The 24,074-nt window shown below is 40.0% G+C and overlaps 1 protein-coding gene across 9 annotated transcripts in view; it reads right to left on the bottom strand.

Annotated features, from left to right (window-relative positions):
- LOC122780544 (discs large homolog 1-like protein) overlaps positions 1–24,074 on the bottom strand; it is a 95,271-nt gene that overhangs the window by 20,226 nt on the left and 50,971 nt on the right. For 7 of the 9 annotated variants that reach the window (XM_044043568.1, XM_044043569.1, XM_044043572.1 and 4 more), the window contains 9 exons: positions 21,931–21,981; positions 20,674–20,798; positions 19,918–20,087; positions 18,991–19,127; positions 18,215–18,359; positions 17,159–17,291; positions 14,186–14,342; positions 13,423–13,525; positions 1,880–1,994 (listed from right to left, as the gene is read on the bottom strand). In XM_044043568.1, the coding sequence (XP_043899503.1) occupies positions 1,880–1,994; positions 13,423–13,525; positions 14,186–14,342; positions 17,159–17,291; positions 18,215–18,359; positions 18,991–19,127; positions 19,918–20,087; positions 20,674–20,798; positions 21,931–21,981 (1,136 nt within the window). Of the gene's footprint in view, positions 1–1,879; positions 1,995–5,285; positions 5,467–13,422; positions 13,526–14,185; positions 14,343–17,158; positions 17,292–18,214; positions 18,360–18,990; positions 19,128–19,917; positions 20,088–20,673; positions 20,799–21,930; positions 21,982–24,074 lie in introns of those variants that run through there. The other 2 variants (XM_044043576.1, XM_044043577.1) reach the window with 2 other exon arrangements.

The following is a 24,074-nucleotide window of genomic DNA, read 5'->3' as shown; positions in this document are numbered from 1 at the left end:
AATGTCAGTGCTGTCCCTTAATAAACATTCAGATGTGGGATTTCTCTGATATAATTAAATTAACAATTGAACGAGTCGTTAAACACAACCACATACAAACTGTGCGTGCTCACTTCATCGATGCCCATGATAATCATGCCTATGGCTGGCTACTGAAAAATTGGGTGACGGAACGCATCCGCAACGTCACGAGAGAACTGTTTACACAGGGGTCGATTACTACTTTTGAAAAATGCCAAGAAGTGAGCCGAGAGCTAAGTGAGGGACTGGAAGAGGGAGGGAGGGCGAGTGGGTAGCAGTGCAGGGGGCGTGGTTGGGTTAGTGAATTTGACGCCAGTTGCAGCTGTGTGGAAAATCCCCACTACAGGTTCACTGCGCTCCAAGTGATATAGAGAGAGAGAGAGAGAGAGAGAGAGAGAGAGAGAGAGAGAGAGAAAGGTAATGAAGCGACAACTCAGGTGCAGGTGTTTATAAAACAGGGAGGAGTCTGGGACAACAAGACAAGAGAGTGGCGAAAGCATGACTAATAGGACTAAGAAAGCCAATGGCAAAATGTGAGTGCAATAGCTGGTGTTTGAACAGAGAGGCAGTAGGTAGTAGCTGATTTTTATGTAGAATTTCAATACTTTACACTGTGAAGATTTGGACCTGGATGAACAAATAACATTACTAGATACCTAACAGTGGGCATACAATCATATCACTTTGGAAAAAAAAAGAGAATCATATTTCAGTCAGAAATCAGTTTATAGTCTGTTTTTCAAATTAAATAGATGACCTGTGGGTCTCGAATATTACTGGCACTGGTTGGAATACAGCTCACAGATGGCTGAATGTGACCTTTGGCCTGTAGCTCCCTGTCCTGACTGTGAACCTGACCTGATCTGTTTGTGAGTCACTTTGTGTGAGACAGTGTTAAGTTTAAGGTGAATGACCCAGCTGCTGCTGCTGCTGCTGCAGCTGATAATGCCTTTTCCTTCCAGGCCATTTGCATACAGGTCAGGTTGGATGATCATTTCATGTGCAGTACTGGAAGCATATTTCTTTACTAAGTAAAAACTATTTTCATCACAGAGGGTCAATATACAAAAGAGTTATTTATGAAAAGATAATTTTACACTAACTGTATATAACTGTACATCTACATTATAACTCACCTTCCATTTCATATGCACTCCTAGGCGAGGACATAATAAGTAAGTTAGATAGTGGGATTTGTGAATGCAGTTTTCAGAGCATTGGACTTTCTAAATGAATAATCAGCAAAAATATATATACACAAATAAAGTATTACTCTACTGACTATTGCTTAGATTCCCCTGTGGACTAAATTGTTAAGAATATAAAGATTTTTTTTGCAAAGGCCTACACTGCCATTAGTGTTACATCTAAATCTGCTTTGGCTATCTTTGTCTCCCACAGCATTGATCTCCCAAGAGCTCCAGTGTGTCTCTGGAGCCAGTGACCTAGTGTATAATCAATATGTTGAACTGAATTGTGATTCTTGCGAAGACAGGATCTGGAATACGGCTTCTGGGCTCTACAGCACATACAAACTGGGTGAGGGTGATTCAGAGAAAACCTGAACAACCTGGAGAGACAAGGACAAGAAAGACGCAACGACGGAAGGAAACATATTCACCAAAAAACATGGGGAAATCAAGACAGAGGCACTTGACGGGCAAAAGATGTGCAAAAGGTGACACAGTATTTTCCAGACAATGTAACTGATTGAGATGCGATAACCTCGCTTTGGGCTTCTCTCACACACACAAAAAAACCCTGCCAAGATAAGACCTTAAAATAGCTGGGACACAGTGAAGGACACAAGACCATCACCTTTGTTCTCTGCTTGTGTGTGCGTGTGTGTTTGTGTTACCTGACATAGAGTGTGCGTTTTTGTGTGGAGCGGAGCGACGTGGAGCTGGAGCTGACACTGCTGGTCATCATCTGTTCTCTCAGGTCATGGATCTTTGCCTCAAAACGACTGTACTCTGCACAGACATGGAGAAACAAGCAGGTTTTTGCTGGATATAGATGACAAACACACAATCAACCTTAGTTTCTAAACCAGTTTCTAAACATTAGAGGAAGCTGAGGAACATTGACTTTATGCTTCAATCGTTTCCGCCCCACTGTTACAGTATGTGGACCCAAAACACAACTTCAGGGAGGGTGGAGTTTTTTTTCGCATTGTTAACCACATCTCATGCAATCGTCTGTCGTGCAGAAAGTACAAAAGTTGATGGGTATTTTTTCCCCCATGTTCAGAAGTGATTCTCTTGGTGCTTTACTGCCCTGCTTGGCTACACAGCCACACATCTCTGTGTGCACACATGCAAACTCACAGACATAGTCTCTTCATCTTTAATCTAATAATCTGTTTGATCTGAATGTTAACTCCTATTACATCAGACCTTGCCGACAGCATCACCGTCAAGCACCTACAGTACATACACATGCATACTATGTACACACAGTCAGCTTTAGACAACAACACATTAGACATTACCAATAAAAAGAGGAATTTTCCTACTGTGCACTCTTTCCATTTCCATTTAATGTGTAGCTAATGATGACCTAACATGTTTATGCCAACAAAGTGAATTAGTGTTAACAAGCTCACTTGCAGTAATGAACCTAGAGAGAGTCATCAAATGACACAGCTGCTTCCCTTGACTTTTTCTTGACTGAGCAATTACATTTCCTACACAATACTCAAGCTGCCTCAGATCAGTTGTGTATGAATGCAACATCTTTGATACATGTTTGGTCAAAATCCGACTGAGACGGTTAGTGAATCTATTTTGTTAAGATACAATATATACATCATGGTCCTTTATTGTCCCTTTCAACTACTATATGACACATTATAGCTATGATAGCTTGCTAGCTTTGCATAAATATGATACTTCAGCCCTTAATCTCACAGGCTAAGCTTTGTAAAACCTGTGTAATCCAGACACTGCTGTCATAATTAGAAAAGTGTCCCTGACAATATACATATATACTGTTCCACACAGTGACGTGCAAGCTGCTCAGCATTGGTGTGACGCAGCATCACCGGTGCAGCACTTTCAGTCTCATCTCGTCGAGCAATAGTTTCTTTTCCGCTCATGTGAACCAAAAGTTTGAAAGTTAAATGAATGTGTATAGATTTATAGAGTGTACATAATTTCACCTTAACAGCACTTAAATATATTTTCTTATACAACCTGGAGGGCTTTTTCATAAACGCAGAATTAAAAAATTCCAGGATTACAGAGTCAAAGCCAGTGAAGCCAGTGAAGTCAGGTTTATGTTATTCAGATACATGCATGTTCACAGCTGTATGTTGGTAACATAAGCACACTTCAACTGAAAATATTACGAAGGCATTATGATCATTATTAAGACGATAATGAATCTTCAGATGGGCAGCAGTCCACAGAGCTTTTCAGAGAAGCAAATTGATGTAATTTTGAATAATTTATTGTACATGAGGGGGGAAACAGACTGAAACCACTGACTCACCAGTGTGAGTGAGACTATACATATTCAGGTACATCATATCCAGTCAACTGGGCAATCAGATTGAGTCCAGGACTTGGTTTAGCCACGATAACTGATAAAGCCGAGCTTAATCTGCTATTTAGGTGTTCTGAAACGGCCATCTGCATGTGAAAAAGCACAGCTTTATGTGCTGTTTTTTGTACATAGCACTTTTAGTTTAATTGCCAGCAACAGCCAGTATCCACATCTCAGCTGAAAGACAAGTAGTAAATTTCCAGAGAACAACTGGTTGGCCAATCAATGCAAAGAGCAATGATTTGCTCATACACTCAGCATAGCAGCCCTTTGCTTTATAATCCTCCTGCTTCATGCAGCAAAAAACACTTTCGTTTCTGGCCCATTTTTCCTCTCGTGGCCATAAAGATGTCATCGTGCCTTTTAATTACAAATGTACATTACTTATGGAAATGCACCGAGCAGTGAAACAACTGACATAATGTGTTTCTTAAAACGTCTTTCTCGGATGATAGTGAAAACATTTTTCATTTCACCTGCAAGTCGGTGTCTGGAAATAATATCATTTGATTCAGAGTGGCAGTATAAACAGCAGACGTGTGTTGTTGTTAAATCCTCAATGAGTGTCGTCTAGTTCCAGTTCTTTTAACACTTAGCACGCCACAGTTTCCCAGAACTCACACTTGGATTGGTGCTGCTGGCAATAGGCTGAAAACAGCACCTCAGACAGATGTGTAAGCTTTGGTCCCTAAACCATTACTGTGGACTATAGAAACTATTTATTTCAATCATCCTAGCACACACATTTACAGAGCAAGAGAGGGAGACCTGGAATGAGTAGTATCTGTTAAATCTCACTCTTTTGTTTACTTTCCTTGTTTACCTGACCACATACAGCATATATACACACACTGCCACACTACATCCAGCCTACAACACCCAATTAATCTAACACGCTGACACTTACAGATGTAAACAACTCAACTAAAGCAGTCTGAAGTCACTGAAATTTGCAAAAAGATTCTCCAGAGTGTCTGGTATTTACTTTAACAGTGCTTCATTTTATGTGAAAGGTTCTGAGCAGATACTATGAACTGGGTTTGATGAAAAAAACATGAAAATCAAGAGGCCTTCAGCTCACACTCTTGTCGCTGGTTTCAACCTTTAATATTCCCCTTATTGACCTCAGTGTGGCATTTTCAATCGCAGCTCTAATCCATTTGATGTTGACGGATTAACAAATCTATTTCCACCAGACTCACCCCAACACGGATGGACCACACACAGATACGGAACAAATTTACACATGATCGAAAATCTAACTGTCCCTGTCGACACACAGTGCTTCAATACAGCATTATGGGATTATGTATATATGTATATAAGGAGAGAGAGAGAGCCAAACAGAGTGGAAGGAAGAAAAAAAAAAAGACAGAATAAAGACAAAAGTTAATCAAGCAGAGATACGGAGACACTGAGCTACACAGAGATGCTGTTCCTCTTTGTGATCCAAAAGCCAGTACTGTGTTGCTGCTGAGATATAAAGTGCTACTGACTCCTGATCAGTGAGACCGAGTCTGCGCTTCTAAGGCTGCTGCACTGATGAGAGATAAAGTCAGCATTGTAATCTTCATCATCTTTGTCGATGGACAAAAAAAAATAATACCCAAAACAAACAAACATTACCAGAGTGTTTCAGCCTAATAACCGTTAAGTGATACTGTTGACAGTTCGATAAGCAATGTTTCTACATCAATGAATTTCTTTGTTAGACTCACGTCAAGTCTGTCTCCTCTGTACTCACATGCTGCAGGCAGAAGGGCAGCCTCAACGTCCCCCACGATATGAAGCCGGTAAGATCAGTGTATGTGTGTGCGTGAGAGAGAATGTGAGCTCAAGCTTAAAGTCCCGAGATATGAATGAAAAGAAAGAAAACACACAGAAAAAGAGAGAGGGCGAGAAAGAAGAGAGAGAGCGAGTAAGAAGAGGGAGAGAGAAGCTGAGGAGGGAGAGAGAGAGAGAGAGAGAGCACCTCTGTGTCTGTGTGTGTGAAGGAGAGATGAGGGAGAACGCAATGTCAGTTTCCCGCTGGATTCAGCATGTGAGCGAGGGAGTGTCAGAGAGATATGAATGTGTGCGAGTGCATAGAAGTGTAAAGGTATGCAGTAATGTGTCGCACACACACACATAAAATGTGTGTGTGTGTGTGTGTGAATATCAAAGTCAGTCCTGAGCTGCTCAGCTGCCACAGAAACAACAGATGCTAACTCTCTGTACTATATTCTCTCTCTCTATCCCTCTCTCGCTGGTGTGTTTCATTTGCTCCTCCCCTGCCTTTGACAGCAGCTTGCTCTGGACACACAGCACTTACACACACGCACGCACACACACGCACGCACGCACGCACGCACACACACACACACACACACACACACACACTGACTGTTTCCTCAGGTCACTCATGCAGGAAGTTGACTTAATGCCAGGCTCTCCTGCCCTACTTTGGCCAAGGGAATTGGTCAACATGCCATACACATACACAGATATTTTTTAATTATATATCTCCATAAAAAGAGATCAATTCATGCTTTTTATTATGGCTTTTTAAACATGAAAACATTTTTTAATAAAATACAGCAGCATTTGTTTCCACAAGTATTAAAACTCTCCCTCCTCTGCATGGTTCTTTAAGTGTAAAGTTAAGTTTTATGTCTCCACAAATACTTTAAACTCTCTCTCTTTCTCTCTGCTGATCAAGTTTTACATGATCAGCATCAAAGTGACTCTATCAGCACACATCATCTCAATGCAGCATTATCAGACTAGCGGCAAACGGTAGAGGGAGAGAAAGAGAGGAAAAAGAGAAGAATGGGAGGATGACGGAAGGAGAACAGGATATAGATAGAGGGATGGAAAAAGAAGAGATGGGGGAGGGGCGATGACAGAGATGAATGGCTCTGGGGCTTATGTCCCCCATTTCCTTCATTTACCTCCCTCCTCTCCTCTGCTGCTCTTTGCAGAGGAGCATTGTTTCTCTATCAGCAGCTGTCACAGACCTTTTCTGCATTGTGCAGCTTTAGTGCAAACCACTGGAGAGGGCAATTTCTCATATTCAGGGGTTGTATGCATTGCACCAATATTCCCCCTTTTCATATCACGTATCACCTGCCCTCTGTTTCCTGTTTGTACACATTTTTATATATTCATTCAAAGTGCTATCATTGTAAACAAAGATGACGAACGACAACTGTCAACAACTCTCCGAGACACAAAGGAAAGATGAAGATGTACCGCCGAGTCACAAGAGGAGTGAATATGTTACCATAAGTATTTTATTGTTCTTTTTTTCCCATGTGTAATCAGCTGAATTAATGCAAATCTATCAACTGGAAAGGCTGCTATACACGATGTATGTATACACACTTTGACTTTAGTTCTGATTCTAAAAATAGCAGAGCTGGAAGGAGCTCATCTGTTACTGATACATTGCAGTACTGTAATCTATAATGGTATCGATTAACAGATCAGATTGCAGAGGAGATGAAAGGGAGGAAAAAACATGGACAGGGAAGGGCAGACACACGAAAACAATTTAATTTTAATGAGTGAATTTAGGTTAAAACATGAGAAAATTGTTTTATCGAGGCCTCAGAATGATGTGTTGACACGCTGCTGCAGATCTCAAATCAGTCACCGCCTCACACAAGTGACAGTCACAAGTGATGCCTCAAATCCCCAAAATCATACTGTGTGGGCAGTGAGTCAGACCATTACCACAGACACCAGCAGTCCAGGGGAGGAAAAAGCGGGGGCTGACAGGTGGAAAAGGAAAGGAAGGAAAGCAGCAACGGAAAAGGCAAAAAAAAACCAAAAAACAACAACAACAAAGCAATAAAAGAAGAGAGAGTGACAACCACTGTCTGAACTCTGTACTGTGTTCAGCAGATGCTAATTCCCGTGACTTGGTGTGTGAAAGCGCAGAGATGAAGCAGTTAATCTTCTACTTAACAACTGGTGCACGACACACACACAAACACACACACACACACACACACACACACACACACACACACACACACACACACACACACACACAGAGTAATAAGCAGACTAAATGAAGTGAAGATAATCCTTTCTGCATTACCTCAGTATTTCTGCTGACAGACATCAACTCAGAGTGTGTGTCTGTGTGTGTGTGTGCAGCACGTGTGTGACACTTGTGTGTGTAATCCCAGTGACTAACACCGCTGTCAACCATCGGGCGCTACCATCAGTCCTACACCAGAAAACTTAGGACATCGGAGGACATCTCACAGTTCTGATGTCCAATCGGTAATGAGAAGTCAAGCCGCATATATGTGATATAAAGCTCTCAGAATAAGTTAATTGTAGATCTTTTCCATGACAAAGCTGAGAAGTTGCACGTCAAAGTTAACATGTGGTTATTATGGTAATTTCACTCGTGCTGTTGAAGGAAGCCGGCAAATAAGCGTTGTTGTCACCAGAAAGGGAAAACGTGGGGAAAATACACTCCACATAGTTTCCATTTTTTGGCCTCTTTTTGGACATTGAGAGAAAAACTTTTTATTTTATTTTAAATATTTATATTATATTTATACTGTTCAAATTTAACACCCCAAATCTGTGGTTCATGTACAACTAAATACTACTACTTTTTTTTTCTTTTTTTTTATAAATAAAACTTTTAGTTTTTGTTCATTTAAAATTGTTAATACAGTATTTTAACATGCAGTAAATTGTAAATAACTGCCTGATATTGAAAGTTATTCTGGAAAAATGGGGTTAAAACATAAATGTTTTGTAATCATGTGTGTATATAATCTGCTTTCAATGCACCACACTGCAATTTAAGTCATACACTGAAAAGGACTGTACAGTTTTTGGGACAGAATCAAGTCCAACTGCTTATTACACAGGTCTGACATACACTCAACCCAGCCTAAAATAACCTGAAAACATGACGAGGGTGACTGCATTACTGACACAGCATGACAAGTTTTCACAGACAAACATGTTCCATCTGCTCGCCTGTAAATAAACACAGATCTATAAAGTGCTGCATCAGCTTAAACCAACCATGTGTCTCTGCCTGTGCATGCCTCCCCCGGCACACACAAACACTGTCCTAAAGAGTTAACTTTAACAGCGACTTACATCATTTATATAATATTTCCACCTCATTAAACTAAACCCAATCTCACCCTTACCTCAAAACACCTCAAAATGTGAAAGTTTAAATTGCAGCATGTCGTTTTTATCACCAACAGAAACACGAGTCCCAATAACGTGGGTTTATCCACAGATTCAGGTCCCAATGACATGAGTCATACCTAGACCCCACACACACACACACGCACACACACCTCTCCTGGTGCAAGTTATTACCAACTCCTCTCTTGTTGGCAGGAAGTGTTTTTATGAGACACAGGGAGAGCTGCTGGTCACTGCATGATATAGCCACAGGACTGGGACAAATGTGGACCTCAGATGGACCCACACACGCACACACGCATGCATGCACACACACACACACACACAAACACACAAACACACATGCATGCACGATGCTGACCAAAGCCCAGCATGGACAGAAGGTTTGTTATAGAGTTTATTCAACAGTCACTAATGAGGTCTGTGGGAGAGTCACGACATAGGCACCCATGTACACAAACACACACAGTTTGTGCAGCTATTCTTCTTTAGACAATGCATCTTCCATTTATATACAAAGCCAACAAAAAGGGTTATCCCTAACCTTAACCATAACCAGTTCCTCAGAAATAAGGTTGGGCCTCATTAGGACCAAGTTTTGGTCTCCATTCTCCATTAGGACCTGGTCCTGAGAAGGTAGATGTTTAAGGTCCTCCCAGAGCCGGGTTAACGCAAAGGCAAACTAGGCACGTGCCTAGGGCTTGATTGGCAGGGGGGGGCCCAGACAGAGGGACAATAAAAACCTAAAAATTACTTGGTCCGTGTTTCAAGACCATTTCCGCTCCTCGTCCTGATGACGTGATGCTGTCAGGGCGCACTGAGGACAGTCTGCTCCGATCGACAGTCGTGCCGGGGGCAGACGGGCGGGAGAAGCCGCAGCAAGTGCACATGTCTGCGGCGAGGTCCGGGCGGGGGTTCGCTGTAAACCACCTTCGCCCCGAGCCCTTCTAAGCCGATCTAGAGTCGGTCCCGGCGCACCACCGGCGGGGGAAATTTCATGTCAATGCGTGACACTGTTGTATGATCGGCATCAATTCATTAAAAAAACTGTTGAAAATTTGAAATATGGAGATTAAAGATTTCTGCCCAACAGTAACCTCCAATACTTATTGACCTAAATGGATTTGTTAAAAGACTACAACACTACTAACAAAAACTGACTAAAACTTTTTGGAGTTTTTCGACTAAAACTATCACATATAGAAATGACTAAAACGTGACTAAAACTAAAAACAATGCTGCGCAGTACACCATCCAGAGAAACATCCAGACCAGTGGAGAAAACTGCTGAACAGTCCAGACCAGGATCTGAGCTGCTGAGTGCTAAATACCAGAAAATGGAAGAGAGGTGACGCTTGTCCATGAAAATAAACATCTTTACCACTACAGCACAGTTTCTCTTACTGCAAATGTTATTGGGCTTTGTATATTTGACTAATTATTAAACTATTCAATTTAATCAACACATTTAATTAAGAGTTTCTGCAAAATGCAATAGCTTACAACATATATCTTATTTGCTCTGTTTACATAGCAATACTGACATCTATTGGTGATTTACTGGTACTACTGCCTTAACAATAACACTTGCAATGGATAAGATAAGGATAATTTAATAGTATTTAATAGAGCCTTGTAGTAACATATAAAAAATAGTCTGATAGACTGTTTAATATACGACACATGACTTATTTTGGCATACAAAGAACCAACTCGTAACCAAAGACTACGCTATGTAAAATGTGAATTAACTTTTATTAGTAACTTTGGTAAGTCTCAGATTTCAATTCATAAATAACAGATGGAGGAGGGCCCAAATACAATACAGTCTGCCTAGTATAGTCCATTTATTTAATCCGGCTCTGGGTCCTACACATGTAACAAATAACAAAGAGCAGGAAAAGCCTTGAATGTTAATTACATGACACTCAGTGTGTGTGTGTTGTCTCTGTAAGTATCACAAAAAACACACATCTATGCCAAGACAGAGCCGGACCAAGCCAAACCAGACCTTTGATCTGTATCAATCTCTTAACTTGACTACTGGCAGGTTTCTTTTATTCCCCTGTTATATCCCTGTGGAAAAGGCATTAAAAAAATGAAAAATGTGTTTGCGATATTGTTTGTCACCATAGCTTTATCAAGGAAAAGTATATTCTGAAACCTACCCTAATTTGCAGGGGGGATTCTCAGGGGAAACTGGCATATTACCATATGCCAAGTGTAGAAATGAGAGTTTAGGGCGCTATCCATGGTGCTGATCCAACTTCAGAGCAGAAACAAGGAAACCTCTGTGACTTGACAGATCAACAAATACAACACCTGACACAACATATGACATTTATGTATGCCATTAGTGGACATGGTGAATGAATCACCTCCACTCAGGCACATACATGCAGGTGTTTATTGTCGGGTTTGTAGTGTGCCTCTACCCTGAGAAAATCTAATTTCTAAGAATCGATGCTGCAGAGACGACACCAGTGAAGTGAAAGGAGAGCTTTCACTTGAAGGTCTAAATATTTACAGATTACATCACTTTTTGATACAAGTACTGAGCACTTGTCCCATGCCAGTGCCTCAGTGTATGGAAAAAAACTAGGCTAAATCATTTATTATGAGACCTAACTTAAATATTGCTATCCAGAATTTGTCAACTAAAAATACAAGATGCAACAAACTCATATATATTCCCAAGCCGAATATCTGAGTCAGTATCACACCAACATTTAAAACCAGTATTGACCAGCATTCCATTCCTTATACTGCTTTCCACAAGCTTCCATTATATTTATGTACTGCAGCGGCTGTGGAACTTCATTATTATGTTCATACATTATCTTGTATAGTTTTCCTCCCTTCAATATGAGCTGGACTACAACTTGCCCTTTCCAGCTTTTGCTGACACTTTCAATCTGAAACGCTCAACCGGTGCGGTTTTATTAGACTTCTGCTCTGGTTTTTAATGCAGCTATAATACGCTCTCATACACAAATTATTTGCCAATAAAATATTGTATAATTGAATGAATATTAACACAGATTCTGCGGGGACAAATGTATGTTTTGGGTTAATTTTCTTGTTTTTATTGGATTGGATATGCAGGAACCTTTAAAATCCTTAAGTCGGTATATGCTGCTTACCTAAAGATTTTATATGTAACAAAATAAATCAAGTTGAGTAAAAAGCACTATGTAATATAATACAAATTTGGTGTTTAATTTATTATATTTAGACAAAGAGTGCCATAATTGATGAATTAAATACTGTCTACTGTGTGTGTGTGCTTACAGATAGGAAACGTTGTAAGAGTTGTGATTTGATTTTATATATATGTACTGTATATATATATATATATATAGACATTTTCAAAAACATTTTTCAAAATAAATTTCTTACCCAAAGCACATGGGATCCAGTGTATCATACTGTAAACTCATCTAAATTTAACATTGTTCCGGACCACCTCACTGGCTGACTAATACATGATAACAGGAAAGTCTCTCTCTGTGTCTTTCTCCCCTACCCCCCCGCCCCGCCATAACAGCATCCATTAGCTGAGCCAATCAGCAGAAATAACCTGGTTTCCTAGGTTACGGCCTTCTCAGTCACTCCCAGTAGACAAACATCCAGGATGAGAGACACATTACTTTTACTCACAGTGTGTATGAGCCTGTGTGTGTGTGTGTGTAGCTTTATATCTATCTTTGTGACAACCAAATTGAGTTCAACTGATTTTACTGATTCATCCCATCCATGAATCCCATGAACCTGTGAAACCAAATTAAGTTTTACTTCTATAGGGAGTGAAGACTTCCATTAAAAGGCTTGTGGATGGATAAGAATTGGTCCGAGAGTTAGGTGCAGCAACAGACTTGGAAGAAACAATGTATTATGTCACTGAGGGGCCTCACAAGTGGGGTAGCTCAGTGGTTAAGACCAGTACCTTGTGTGCTGAAGACTTCATGGTCACAACTTCAACTCCACTCCTAGCAGGTTGTACTGTACTGTTCCTTTGTAAGTTGCTTTACAAGTGTCTGCTAAATGACATGTAATGTAATTTGACTCACAAGTATAAAGTATACTTATAGAACCACATATATGGTTCACTCTGGATGGAAAGGCAACAGTAACTCCAACAACCACTTGTTACAACCAGTAACAGTTAGAGTAAGACCATATCTAAATCCTCAACACATCAAACCTTGAAACACAGGGCAATAGTAGCAGAAGACCACATCAGATGTCAGCCCTGACACTCTATGTGGTGTCGTGCGTACCGAAAAAATTACCAGTGAGTGTCAGCATTTTGCAAATTAAGTGAGTTTCTGAATGATTCCCATTAATTATTTTTACTTTCTTACAATTTTGTATTTTATTTGCCCACAACAGTAAAGATTTGTTTTCTCCTACTAACTTCTATTGTTTTTTGGGATTTCCCCACATATTTTATTGTCACTATGTGCTGCCTGAATTACAAAAAAGTAGTAGCTCAGATTATATCATCAATGTTTGTCTCATTTTCGCTTATCTGTACGCCACCGACTCCCACCATCAGTACATCCTGAAGTGCCGTGCGCAGCGTATATTACGTGTATGTTGTGTTAATTTTTGTCCTTTTCTCAAGCATTAAGACATAGATCAGAAGATAGAATCACACAGTACTGATTTTGCAGTACTCACCCTCTGGTCTGTACTGTGCTACTATGGTGACGGTCTGTCCTGCATTCTTCAGAGCTGCAGCTGCCTGCTCATGTGTTGCACTGGACAAGTCCACACCGTTCACCTACACACACACACACAGATGAGGACATGATGCAAAAATTAGGGCCCAGGCTGGATCGATAGGAATAAAGGTGCCATGAGATGCTCGGAGCAACTGTACGTCCTGGTGAGTCAATAACCCATAGGTGAGCAGTCACATGTACCAGTGTGTATGTGTAGTACAGCTTGTTTCATGCATGAAATCGTTCCATGTCAGTACCTACATGCCATAATAACACAGTCACAGTCATTCTGCAGGGACTGTCAGCGTCTGGAGCCTTCATCCTGTTTGAAGTATTAAAGCCATATTTCCCTTTGGGGGGAGGGTGTGTGGGTGTTGGGGAGGAAGGATTTACAGAAGTATAGCTTTAACACACACACACACATACTCTATAAGCCACTAGTGGTGACTGACTGATATTATAGGCAAAGGAAAGGACACTAGATTAAGCTTTAAAGTTTGAGGGGCGTAAACACCGTGGATTAATCCAAAAACTTCTCTTAATGTGAGCTGTGACACCGCATTAATAATTTATAACGTCAGATGAACACTGTGAACCAGCAGGATGGCTCCCTGGACATCCCTGTACATTCTCTAAAAGTAAATGGCAGAATGTGAGTCATAAAATGGTGACAATAATAGTTGTGTGTGTGCAGAAATGTACTGGGTGTTAGCTCATACCGAGAGGATGCGGTCTCCCTTCCGTAACTCCCCACAGAGATCAGCCGGACCTCCGGCCAGGATGAAAGAGATGAAGATTCCCTCTCCGTCCTCTCCTCCGACAATGTTAAAACCGAGACCTGTTGACCCGCGCTGCAACACCACCCGCCTGGGGTCTCTGTAGGATACACAAAACAATCACAGAAGTTATAATATGTAATGTAATAACAGGAAACTGGAATCACAACACCGGCTTCCCTGGAGTCAAAGGATAGATTTCAAAATCGTATTCTTGGTCTACAAGGCACTGAAATACATTCTAGACTTATTGGTTCCATATGAAGCAGCCAGAGCCCTAAGATCATCAGTGACTGTGTTTACTGTGTTTTTCCCAGAGGCAGCACCATATTCTGCTGAAACCTGAGCTCTGCTCACACTGTCAGCTCATTTAATTCAGGCCTGGAAACATTGCAGCTTTCTCTTAAATTCTCTTAAATAAACATCTCGGTTATCAATTCATTCTTGTCTTTTATTGCACTTCTATTGGCAAATCAAACTTTCATCATTTATGATTTTAATGTCTATTCTAATTTGAATGTCTTGCTTTTATTCTGTGGTTTTATCAATGCATTTATATGCCTTTGTAATGCACTTTGAGTTATGAATATTGGTATAAATCACATATACAAGTTTTTATGCATCAGATATGAAGACATCTGAACAATCAGTTACGAGTCAGACAGTAAATACTGCTCTAAATGTGTCCATGCTTGTATTAAAATAAAGTTATTATAGAAGCCCATGTTGTGGAGATGAAACAAGTAATGTGACATTGGGGCCATTCACTGGTTGACCAGCAGATGTCAGTATTGTATTGTGACAGTTTTCTTCCACCACCATGGTTTCTGTATTATCTCTGTCCTCCACATACTGCTGTCTAAGTGTGCACTTCTACATAGTTTAACTGATTAGTAAATATTCAAAGAAACTTGATTATCATTAAACATTGATAGAAAAAGAGCTCACGTGGGAAACCCAAGTGAAAAAAAGCTACATTGACCATGACTAGGTCAACATTCTCCTCTACATCATATTCTTGCTCATTCTCATGTGTTTACCACTATAGCGATGCTGATGTTCTTGTTTATGATGTAGCCTGCAATTTAATAAATATTATATATCAAACTAAATGTTGTACCTTGATAAGAAAAGAGGGAATCTGACAGTCCATATGGTGACTTAGTTTACTCCCTGTGACATCCACTCAAGTTTCCCTCATTGACTTTAATGCAGTGGAAAAAAATGATAATAATCAGTTTGGCATGTGCCCTGAGTTAAGGTCTTGAAACTGATACTAAAGCCCAAAACACAGTAGAAAGCAGGTGTATATAAAGTTGTGCTCCCTCTGTGGAGAGTTGTTACAACCCTGTTATAATCCTCTTTCTGTACGACAAACCAATAAGACATGATTTAGAGAGAGAGAGAGAGAGAGGCGCAGATGTGTGGAAGTGGAGAAAAGAGACAGGCAGACTTCAAAAATGACCATCACGCAGTCAGTCTGAGGCTTATCTGATTTACTCACAAACATCTGAGCTCTGATTGGCCCAGAGCTTCGTGACAAAATGAGTCATATTCTGGTAACCACGGCGATGCCAGGCGAGTGACGAGGCCTGTGATAGGCTGTAATCCGTCCATTAAAATGGATTAAAGACAGTGGAGCAGCATCTGCATGCCTGTATGTGCGTGTGTATGTGTGTGTGTGTACATATGTGGCCTGATTTGCCCTGCCTCTTGCCTTTTTCACACAGATTTGTGCAGCTATTCTTAGGACACTGCACTGACTTCCATTCGTTTGGACAGCCTAAACAAAGCATTAACCCTTAACCATAACCAGTTTAGGCCTAACCCTGGCCTTAACCTAACCAGAAATTCCAGTCTTAGCTCTAAACTTAATCAGTGACTTAGAAACTGATTAAGTTGATGTGATTTGGTATCAAGAGCCTTTCACGAAGCTGCTGTTATTGCACATAAACCTTAATTTTAGTCCAATATTCAGGAGTTATGGCTGGATATCTAGGTTAGAGAGAGTGCATCACAAAATATCAAGCATTAATGTGGTCAAACATAACTTGTATATGCCTCTGCCATCAAATTGCATGAAATATAGTCACGATTGGTGACAAATAGTGGCAGAAAAAGAAAAACATTAACTCTGCAATCTGTAGTACTTGATGAAATCCTCTACATGTCCTGACAACCACCGATAAATTAAGTTGTCTGGAAAAAACAAAAAAAGATCCAGCGTCTGTAGCGCTTGCAATACTGTAATTAGCACAAACAGTCATTTGATTGTACTTAAACAGACTGATTTGCTGGCGTACCTGTCACTCACGGACCTTCCTACCTGCGTGTAGTTCATTGTGACCATATTGTGTTTTCTTACAGGCGATTCACACGTGATGTCAGTATAAACAAAGCTGTCTCTCATCCAGTCAGCCTCCGTAAGTTGTCAGGCAGCGTGTGTTTTTGTGTTGTGAGGGCGTAGCTTTGACAAGGGAGCGGGTGGGATGAATCAGTTGCGCTGAAACCACACTACTGCACCATGTTCCACACTGTATCTGGATGTGAAGAGGATTTTATCAAATAAGATAATAGAAACTGTAGAGGATAAGGCGGTAGAAAATGGATGGAAACAAAATGAAGAAGCCAGAATTCTGATGAGACCCTAATCCTCTTCCCTGACAAACAAATTACCGTGCAGTTGAGCTGTGATGTTTTGGATGCAAGATGCTATTAAATGTTTGTGTGGAAAATGTGTCATAATCATCATGTTTATTCTTCAGTTATGGTGATTGGGAGGTCCGATCAAACTGAATCAGGGTGAATCATCGAGTGAATATTGTTGCCAGACATAGACATATTCTGAGGTTTTTATGTTGACAGGAATGTAATAACTCTTTCGTTTGGCCTTGGTGACCATGTGTGATTTCTCACCTGGTAAAGTCGTCGTCTGTGGTCATGGCCCTGGGCAGAGGGGAGTATCTGGGTGTGGTTAACGGAGCGGGGCTTACAGACTGACTGCCACTCATGTACGGGCTCACGTGGTTGTCTTGTTGTGGAGAATACGCTGGAGAGGCACAAAGAAGAAAAATGCATTGCCTTGTTTTCTTATGTTGTCATATATAAAGAATTAAGCCTCTGTATATATATATATATATACCTCTGTATATAACATAGAAATGATGGCTCCGATCACGCGACAGATATTGTATCTTATTTGAAATATGTTGTTTAAGCAACAGATATAGAAAGTATTAAGTGTTCGATTCAGAACCTGTTTAATAATGCTTTGGAAGGAGAAGACTTTATTTTTAATCCCTCTGATTATCAGACTCTCGTATAACACATGCAAAATAAACCTGGGGAGATATGTAATCATTGTACTGTGTAATCTTCTAAATACGATTACATCTTTTTCAACAAACTGACTGTGACCAAAGAAGAAAAGACAACGGTCAACGGTGAGTAGGGAGGAGTGATGTATAGAAAAAAGCAAAAAAAAAACAAAAACAAACACGACCAAACAGTTACACTTTAACGTCCTCTGCCTCTATAGTGCTTATCTTAAATGTCAGTGACATAGTGAATAGGAACATGCACCATAATGCCTCACCACATAGGACACAAATATCACAATACAGGGACCGCATGGCAGTGGCTAGCGTTGTTGCCTCAGAGCAAGGTTTCCACACCAGGTTCAATACTGGTGTGGTATTTCCATGATGGACAGCTCCCACCAGACTCTGAAGTGACTCATATGCACACATTCTGTTACATGGTCTGTTTTATAGGGTCGACGGCTTGAATTGGTGCAATATCTCACTTTATGCTTACTTTATGTTTTCATCTGACACACCTGCTCAACTGCAACAATTAGTGACACGCAGTTATTAGATATTGGACCTGTACATATACATATTCATTAGGATGAAGAGGAAGACATTTTGAGGTTATATCAGAGGTAGGGGTTAAGGGTGTGTGTGCACTTACAATTAGTGACATCAGGAGGAGGGAAGTTGTCATTGATAAAAAGGGAGGTGTGTTTGGAGACGCGCAGGTACACAACGTCAGTCGTCGATTTTAGCACAGCCACCGCTTCCTCGTGAGTGACCTCCTCCAAACAAGAGCCGTTGACCTGGAGAGGAGACACACAAACACATAATGTATTAGACATTAGACATGACACTCAGACAACAGGCAGAAAACAACGAGGCTTACAGCAGAGATGCTACCATGCAGTGTTGTGGCAGTGCTCGTGTATCTTACTGCTGGATACTGATTTAATAGAAACAGCTCTAATCATGTTGCGTTGAATTAACTCTACTTTGTGCTTCTCTGTGATACCTGAATTAGATTTAGAATACAACACAGATAGGTAATATGTATAGATATAAAAAAAATAAAGTAAAAACAACTAGACATCATCCTATATATTATATTATAGCTGAGATTTTTGGTTTTAATGAGGTCAATCCATTACATATTTAGTGTCATAAAGGGATAAATAAAATAACATTTACAACATATAATATAGTGATGGTAAGGATTTTAAGGGACATTTTTTCATGATCTGATTGAGGCCATTATCTAAGATTTGTTTGAGCAAAGGTCTTTTGCATAGCATTTCATTTTTTCCTCACTGCAGACTGTGATGTACACAGTTTTTGGCGTACAGGACAATCATTTGCATAAGAATCCTCATGTATGATACTTTTATGATAAAATGTAAACGTCAATAGGTAGAAAACATGAAAAAAGGTTCTTACAGCTACAAGTTTGTCCCCTATTTGTAGCCGTCCGTCTTTGTGTGCAGCCCCTCCCTCGATGACTTTGGTCACGTAGATGCTGTTGTCACCTGGGACGTGCTGGTTTCCAACTCCACCTGCTATGCTGAACCCTAAACCTGTGAGAAAACAATCACATGAATACCGTGTTGAGTCATTTATGACAGTAATGTGGGCTTCTTCATGCGTTTGTCATTTGTAAAGTTAGTTAGGGGAGGCAGTAGCTTTCATGGTGACGATGGTCATGATGTCAGCGCTGCTGCTTTAACAGTCAGCTCCTTGTTCAGCTTTCTCGTTTTGATTCTCACCAGATGAGGCTTGTGTTCCCTCAAAGTTCCAGTGTGTGACATGGCACAACATTATGTTTGTACATTTATTTAAGTGGAATAAAAATGGTTTGGTTTTCATAGCCTGAGAATGTGTTCATTATGAGTTCTTCAGGCAAGGTCCTTGTTTTACAGGGGCCGCCATAATTTTCGGACAAACTAGCCAGAACATATGATTTGGATTTTAAAGCAGAAGCTTACTAAGCAAAGAGGAACAACATATTTCATAGTTGTTTGACATGCTTAGAAAAAGGAAAAGCGGGTGGAGGAATCTCCTGTGTAACACAATCTGCCGTCTCACCATAAGAACCTTTAAAGCTAAAGGTCAGCAATACGGTTGGTGTAGTGATTAGCGCTCTTGCCTTTGCAGCAAGAAGATCCATGTTCCGAACATGGGCCTTTCTGCATGGAGTTTGTATGTTCTCCCCGTGTGTGCGTGGTTCTTCAGGTTCCCCAGTTTCCTCCCACAGAAGTCCGAAGACATACAGATTTGTCAGCTGGGATTGGTGACCCCCACGAATACAAAGCCTAAATAAAACTTACCGTCTTATTATTTCAGACAGCTTTTGAAGTATTAACTCACCTTTTGGTCCTTTGACCAGTTTAATGTCCATGACTCTCTCAGAGAGGCTCCTCCTGCGTCGCACACACAGCCGGACCAGACCTCCTGCATCTTTCAGTGCCTCCACAGCGCCACTGTGGGTCACGTCCCTGACGTCCGTCTCATTTACCCGGACTATGCAGTCATTCACCCTGCACATCAGTAAAATGCTTTAGGACAACGCTTAAAAAGATCAGAACAAAACACGTGCCATAGCCATCACTCTACAACTAGACATGGCAGAAATGTTTTAGTTGTTTGTCCTTTTGCTCAACAACATTTTTTTAAGGTTAATTTACAGAAATCATAAAAGGGTCGGGACAGGTGTGTGTAACTCAGTCGCATTAAAACGCCCCACAGACTCTGGTTACTTAAAGTGAAGAGTCATTTACAGGAAATCTCTAGTTCAACCACACAGTTGCTGCTCATAACAAAAGAGCTTCTCTGCTACCACAGGCAGTAAAATGTCTGAGCAAAATTGCTGAGGGCAAGATATTAAATTTCAGTATTCATAACAGTAATTACACTGGAAGCCCCTTCAGTGACGCTTATGATGAAGCATCCTTTAGAAACATTGACTTTTGCTGCATGGGCAACAACAGAACTAATGCTAACTTCAATGATGTGCTGTGAGTACCTAAGTCAAAAATAGTGTTACAGACAACAGGAATCAGCTTAGTTGAGATTAGAATAACACCACACAGCCCTTGTTTTTCACAAGAATGTGCAGTTTAATACCTGAGTCGTCCATTTTGAGCTGCAGCACCTCCAGGTATAATCTTGGTGATGAAGATGGAGGGGTCTTCTCCGATGTGGGGGTTATCAGTCCCTCCTGCGATACTGAACCCAAGGCCAGAGTTACCCTACATAGACACAAAGTGTGTTTTAATGGGTTAAACATACAGTATATTGGTCATCAAAACTGATTTTAAAAGATCATTATTGGAGGGATTTTTACTGGATGATTAAAGAGATAAAAGCTTTTGCTTCAATTGCTTTCACTCAACTACCTTGTTTTGTTGTCATACTACATACTAACATTGCCATGATTTACACTTCACATAAACATAAACATAAACATATATTAGTTACTCTCCAAATGTTGCTGATTATTAATAAAGATCAGGGATTATCTCTTTATCTTTAAATCGACTGTCTCACTCTCTCCTGTTCCGTCATCGGGCCTAAAGCTGTAATACGCAAGTGTAATGTCAGTGCTCGTGTTTGCATGTAGGTCCATAGTTTCTTTAAAGTAGATCCAGTCAACCAGACAGAACCAGGTCACAGGAGAATAGAGTGAGAGAAGGAGAGAGAGCGAGATAGAGAGACTAAGAAAAAGCCTCAGGGTGAGACAAATGGGAATATAATGGGCGGTTCAGGAAAAGAAAGAAAGGGAAGGATGGGCAATAAAGCCCAACCGGTGGTGAGATGCAGCGAAGGAAAAGCAAGAAGACGAGAGGGAGGGTAAACAGGAAAGTCAACAATGGTTGTAAACGTCTATTTTATGCTTGAAGTTCAGAAATGTTCATCTCTGACGCCGCTACTGTACGGACTCAAGTCCATCATCAAAAATTATAATAATTAATTATCATTTCATGTTAATTATGTTAAGTTAGATTTGTGTTGTTTTATTTGCTTCCTAAATACTCTTCATCATAATTTCCAGGTTTGAAAAACACTGAACAACATTTATTCACATTTTATGGACCAAATAATTACTCAGACAGATCAATCGATTATAAAAATAATTGTTATTTGCAGCCCTAATCGGAGTTCAAATAATAATAATCATTATCATTTCACAAAGAGGGACGCAATATAATGCCTGCTCCCAATAGCACTAATGTTTTTGCTGTGATTATATAGGAGCGTTAAGGGAGGATGGAGGTCAGACTGAACAGATGGAGGTTCTGTCCCTGAATACGTTTAGAGTGAATGTAATTAATAAGCACGCAAGTTGATGGTGTGTTGTTGTCACTGCATGTGAGTCTTTACCCGCTCCAACGTGACTTCCTCATACTCATAGTCTGCTTCTGTTCCATTGACCTGATGAAGAGGAAGAGAAGAGAGAAGTGGTGAGGATTCAATTTCATACAATGGGCACCAAAAATATCCACTAAAACCTTTTTTTATTTGGCAATTAGCTGATATTTTCAGCTTGTTTTCAGCTTTGTTAAGTTTTCAGATGCTTGGTTTCATATCTTTACATTTGATAACAAAAATGTTCTAATCTATAATGCATACACCATCCTTCCATGTTGCACCACACTGTCACTGCTCCTGCACCACAAGAATGAATGTACACAACACTAAGTGTCACTGTGATTTGAAAAACTCTGGTGCTGTAATATAACCTTTCTGCTGATTACACTATTACGCAACAAATGTCAGGACGATAGAAAGGTGAATTTAGGCCTTTTATGATTTATGAATGACGCATGAAACCCACAGATTAACAGTGGTAATGCATACTTAATGATGACGTGTCTCTGATGTCATATTTAAGAACGTCCCTGACGTGTTCCCCGTGAGCCAATCACACGTCTCGGCTCAGTCTGTCCATAACTACAAAACACATTAACATTGATATTTGCTGACTAAATGAAAATGATGCAGAATTAAAAATCTAACCTGACAGATTATGAGAAATTTTGTGTCGCACTTGGTTGATACTGGAAAATGAGTGTATATAACTGCTGTTATAACTGCTGCTGACACACACACACACACACACACACACACACAAACATGGTGGTTGAGTGGCATCCCAATGGCCCAGCGTAATCCCCTTGGCTGTAATCTGTGTCTCTGTGCAGTCAGATTAATTTAGATTTTGAATTCCTGTCATTTCAAACAATCCGTCACCAGCGACCATGTACTGTACTCTTACCTGCAATACACTTATATTTATGTTCATATTGGGTTGGTTACTTATGAGATATCTTTAAATCAACACATAAAACATGTCCGTATTCTGTCGATAGAAAATAATGTCAAATAAATTACTAATCACTGTTTATTAAGAAATGTATTTCACTATTACAGGCATAAATTACATAAGATATCAGCCATTATGTTTAAATTTCCCCGCTTCACAAAGGACCGAGCTGAATTTAAAATAAAAGCAGCAGCAGTTTTTAATATTATTTGACAAACATATAATAATATCTGTGACGTACAGAGTGAAATCTCCAAGAAAGAGAATGTATTCCTTGTTTTCAAGTGGTGGAAATGGGGAGTAATTCCCTGATAATTACACAATAAACCTATCTGACAACAACAGACACTGAGTCTCTGTGGCAGCTGGTAAAACTGTGAAATGACATCTGCATCCATCTGCAAGTCTGGACTGAGGGTTTTTTTTGGTCCAAAACCAGGACCAGGACTACGAGTGACTAAATGTTACACATATTTACTGGAGAGAAAGATGAAACCAAAGCTCCCAAAATGTCAGCAAGTAAATTAACCCCAAAAAATATGGAAAAGGTTCATTTTAATTTAATTATTTTAACTGATATTATCACAAAATGTTACTAAAAAAACAAGTTTGGAAATGTATTAATGACACAAAACATGCATTCATTGAACTCTAGAGTCTACAGCAGTCACAGGTCCTCTGATTAAATTCACTTGGCTTCAACTATTATATTTTCATCAATATTTATCTTTCAGTATGACTTTTTTTTAATAATAAATGAACCATTTTGTCTGCAAAATGTTGTAGTGCAAGTGTGTCCATCTCAGTTTTTGTAGTCTGCAAACCAAGACATATACAATAAAAGCATTACATTTATTAAGTGCGTTTGCCACATCAATCCATTTTGAAAGCAGTGATAAATGAACAAAAATCACAGATATGGCCACCATTATGACCACTATATCACAGGGTTGCAGTAGTTCAGACACAGTGTAGTGTGTAGTGAAGTGCAGCTCTAAATTTTCACCTTTACAACAAACCCCAAGACCAACTTCAATTTTCAATTTCCTTTATTTAACCAGCCACAAAGTGTCAGCCACACTCAACCACAAATAAGTAACTTAGTCTTTGTCATAATCTCATGTCTGTGTGATTAATCACACTTGATTTTGGTCACAGTGTCACCTCCAGATGTGCAGACATAGTGCACAGCAGGACACAC

The sequence above is a fragment of the Solea senegalensis genome, linkage group LG14 (genome assembly GCF_019176455.1).
Source record: "Solea senegalensis isolate Sse05_10M linkage group LG14, IFAPA_SoseM_1, whole genome shotgun sequence".
Classification (NCBI taxonomy): Eukaryota; Metazoa; Chordata; class Actinopteri; order Pleuronectiformes; family Soleidae; genus Solea; species Solea senegalensis.
This window is presented reverse-complemented; position numbering and strand designations above follow the sequence as displayed.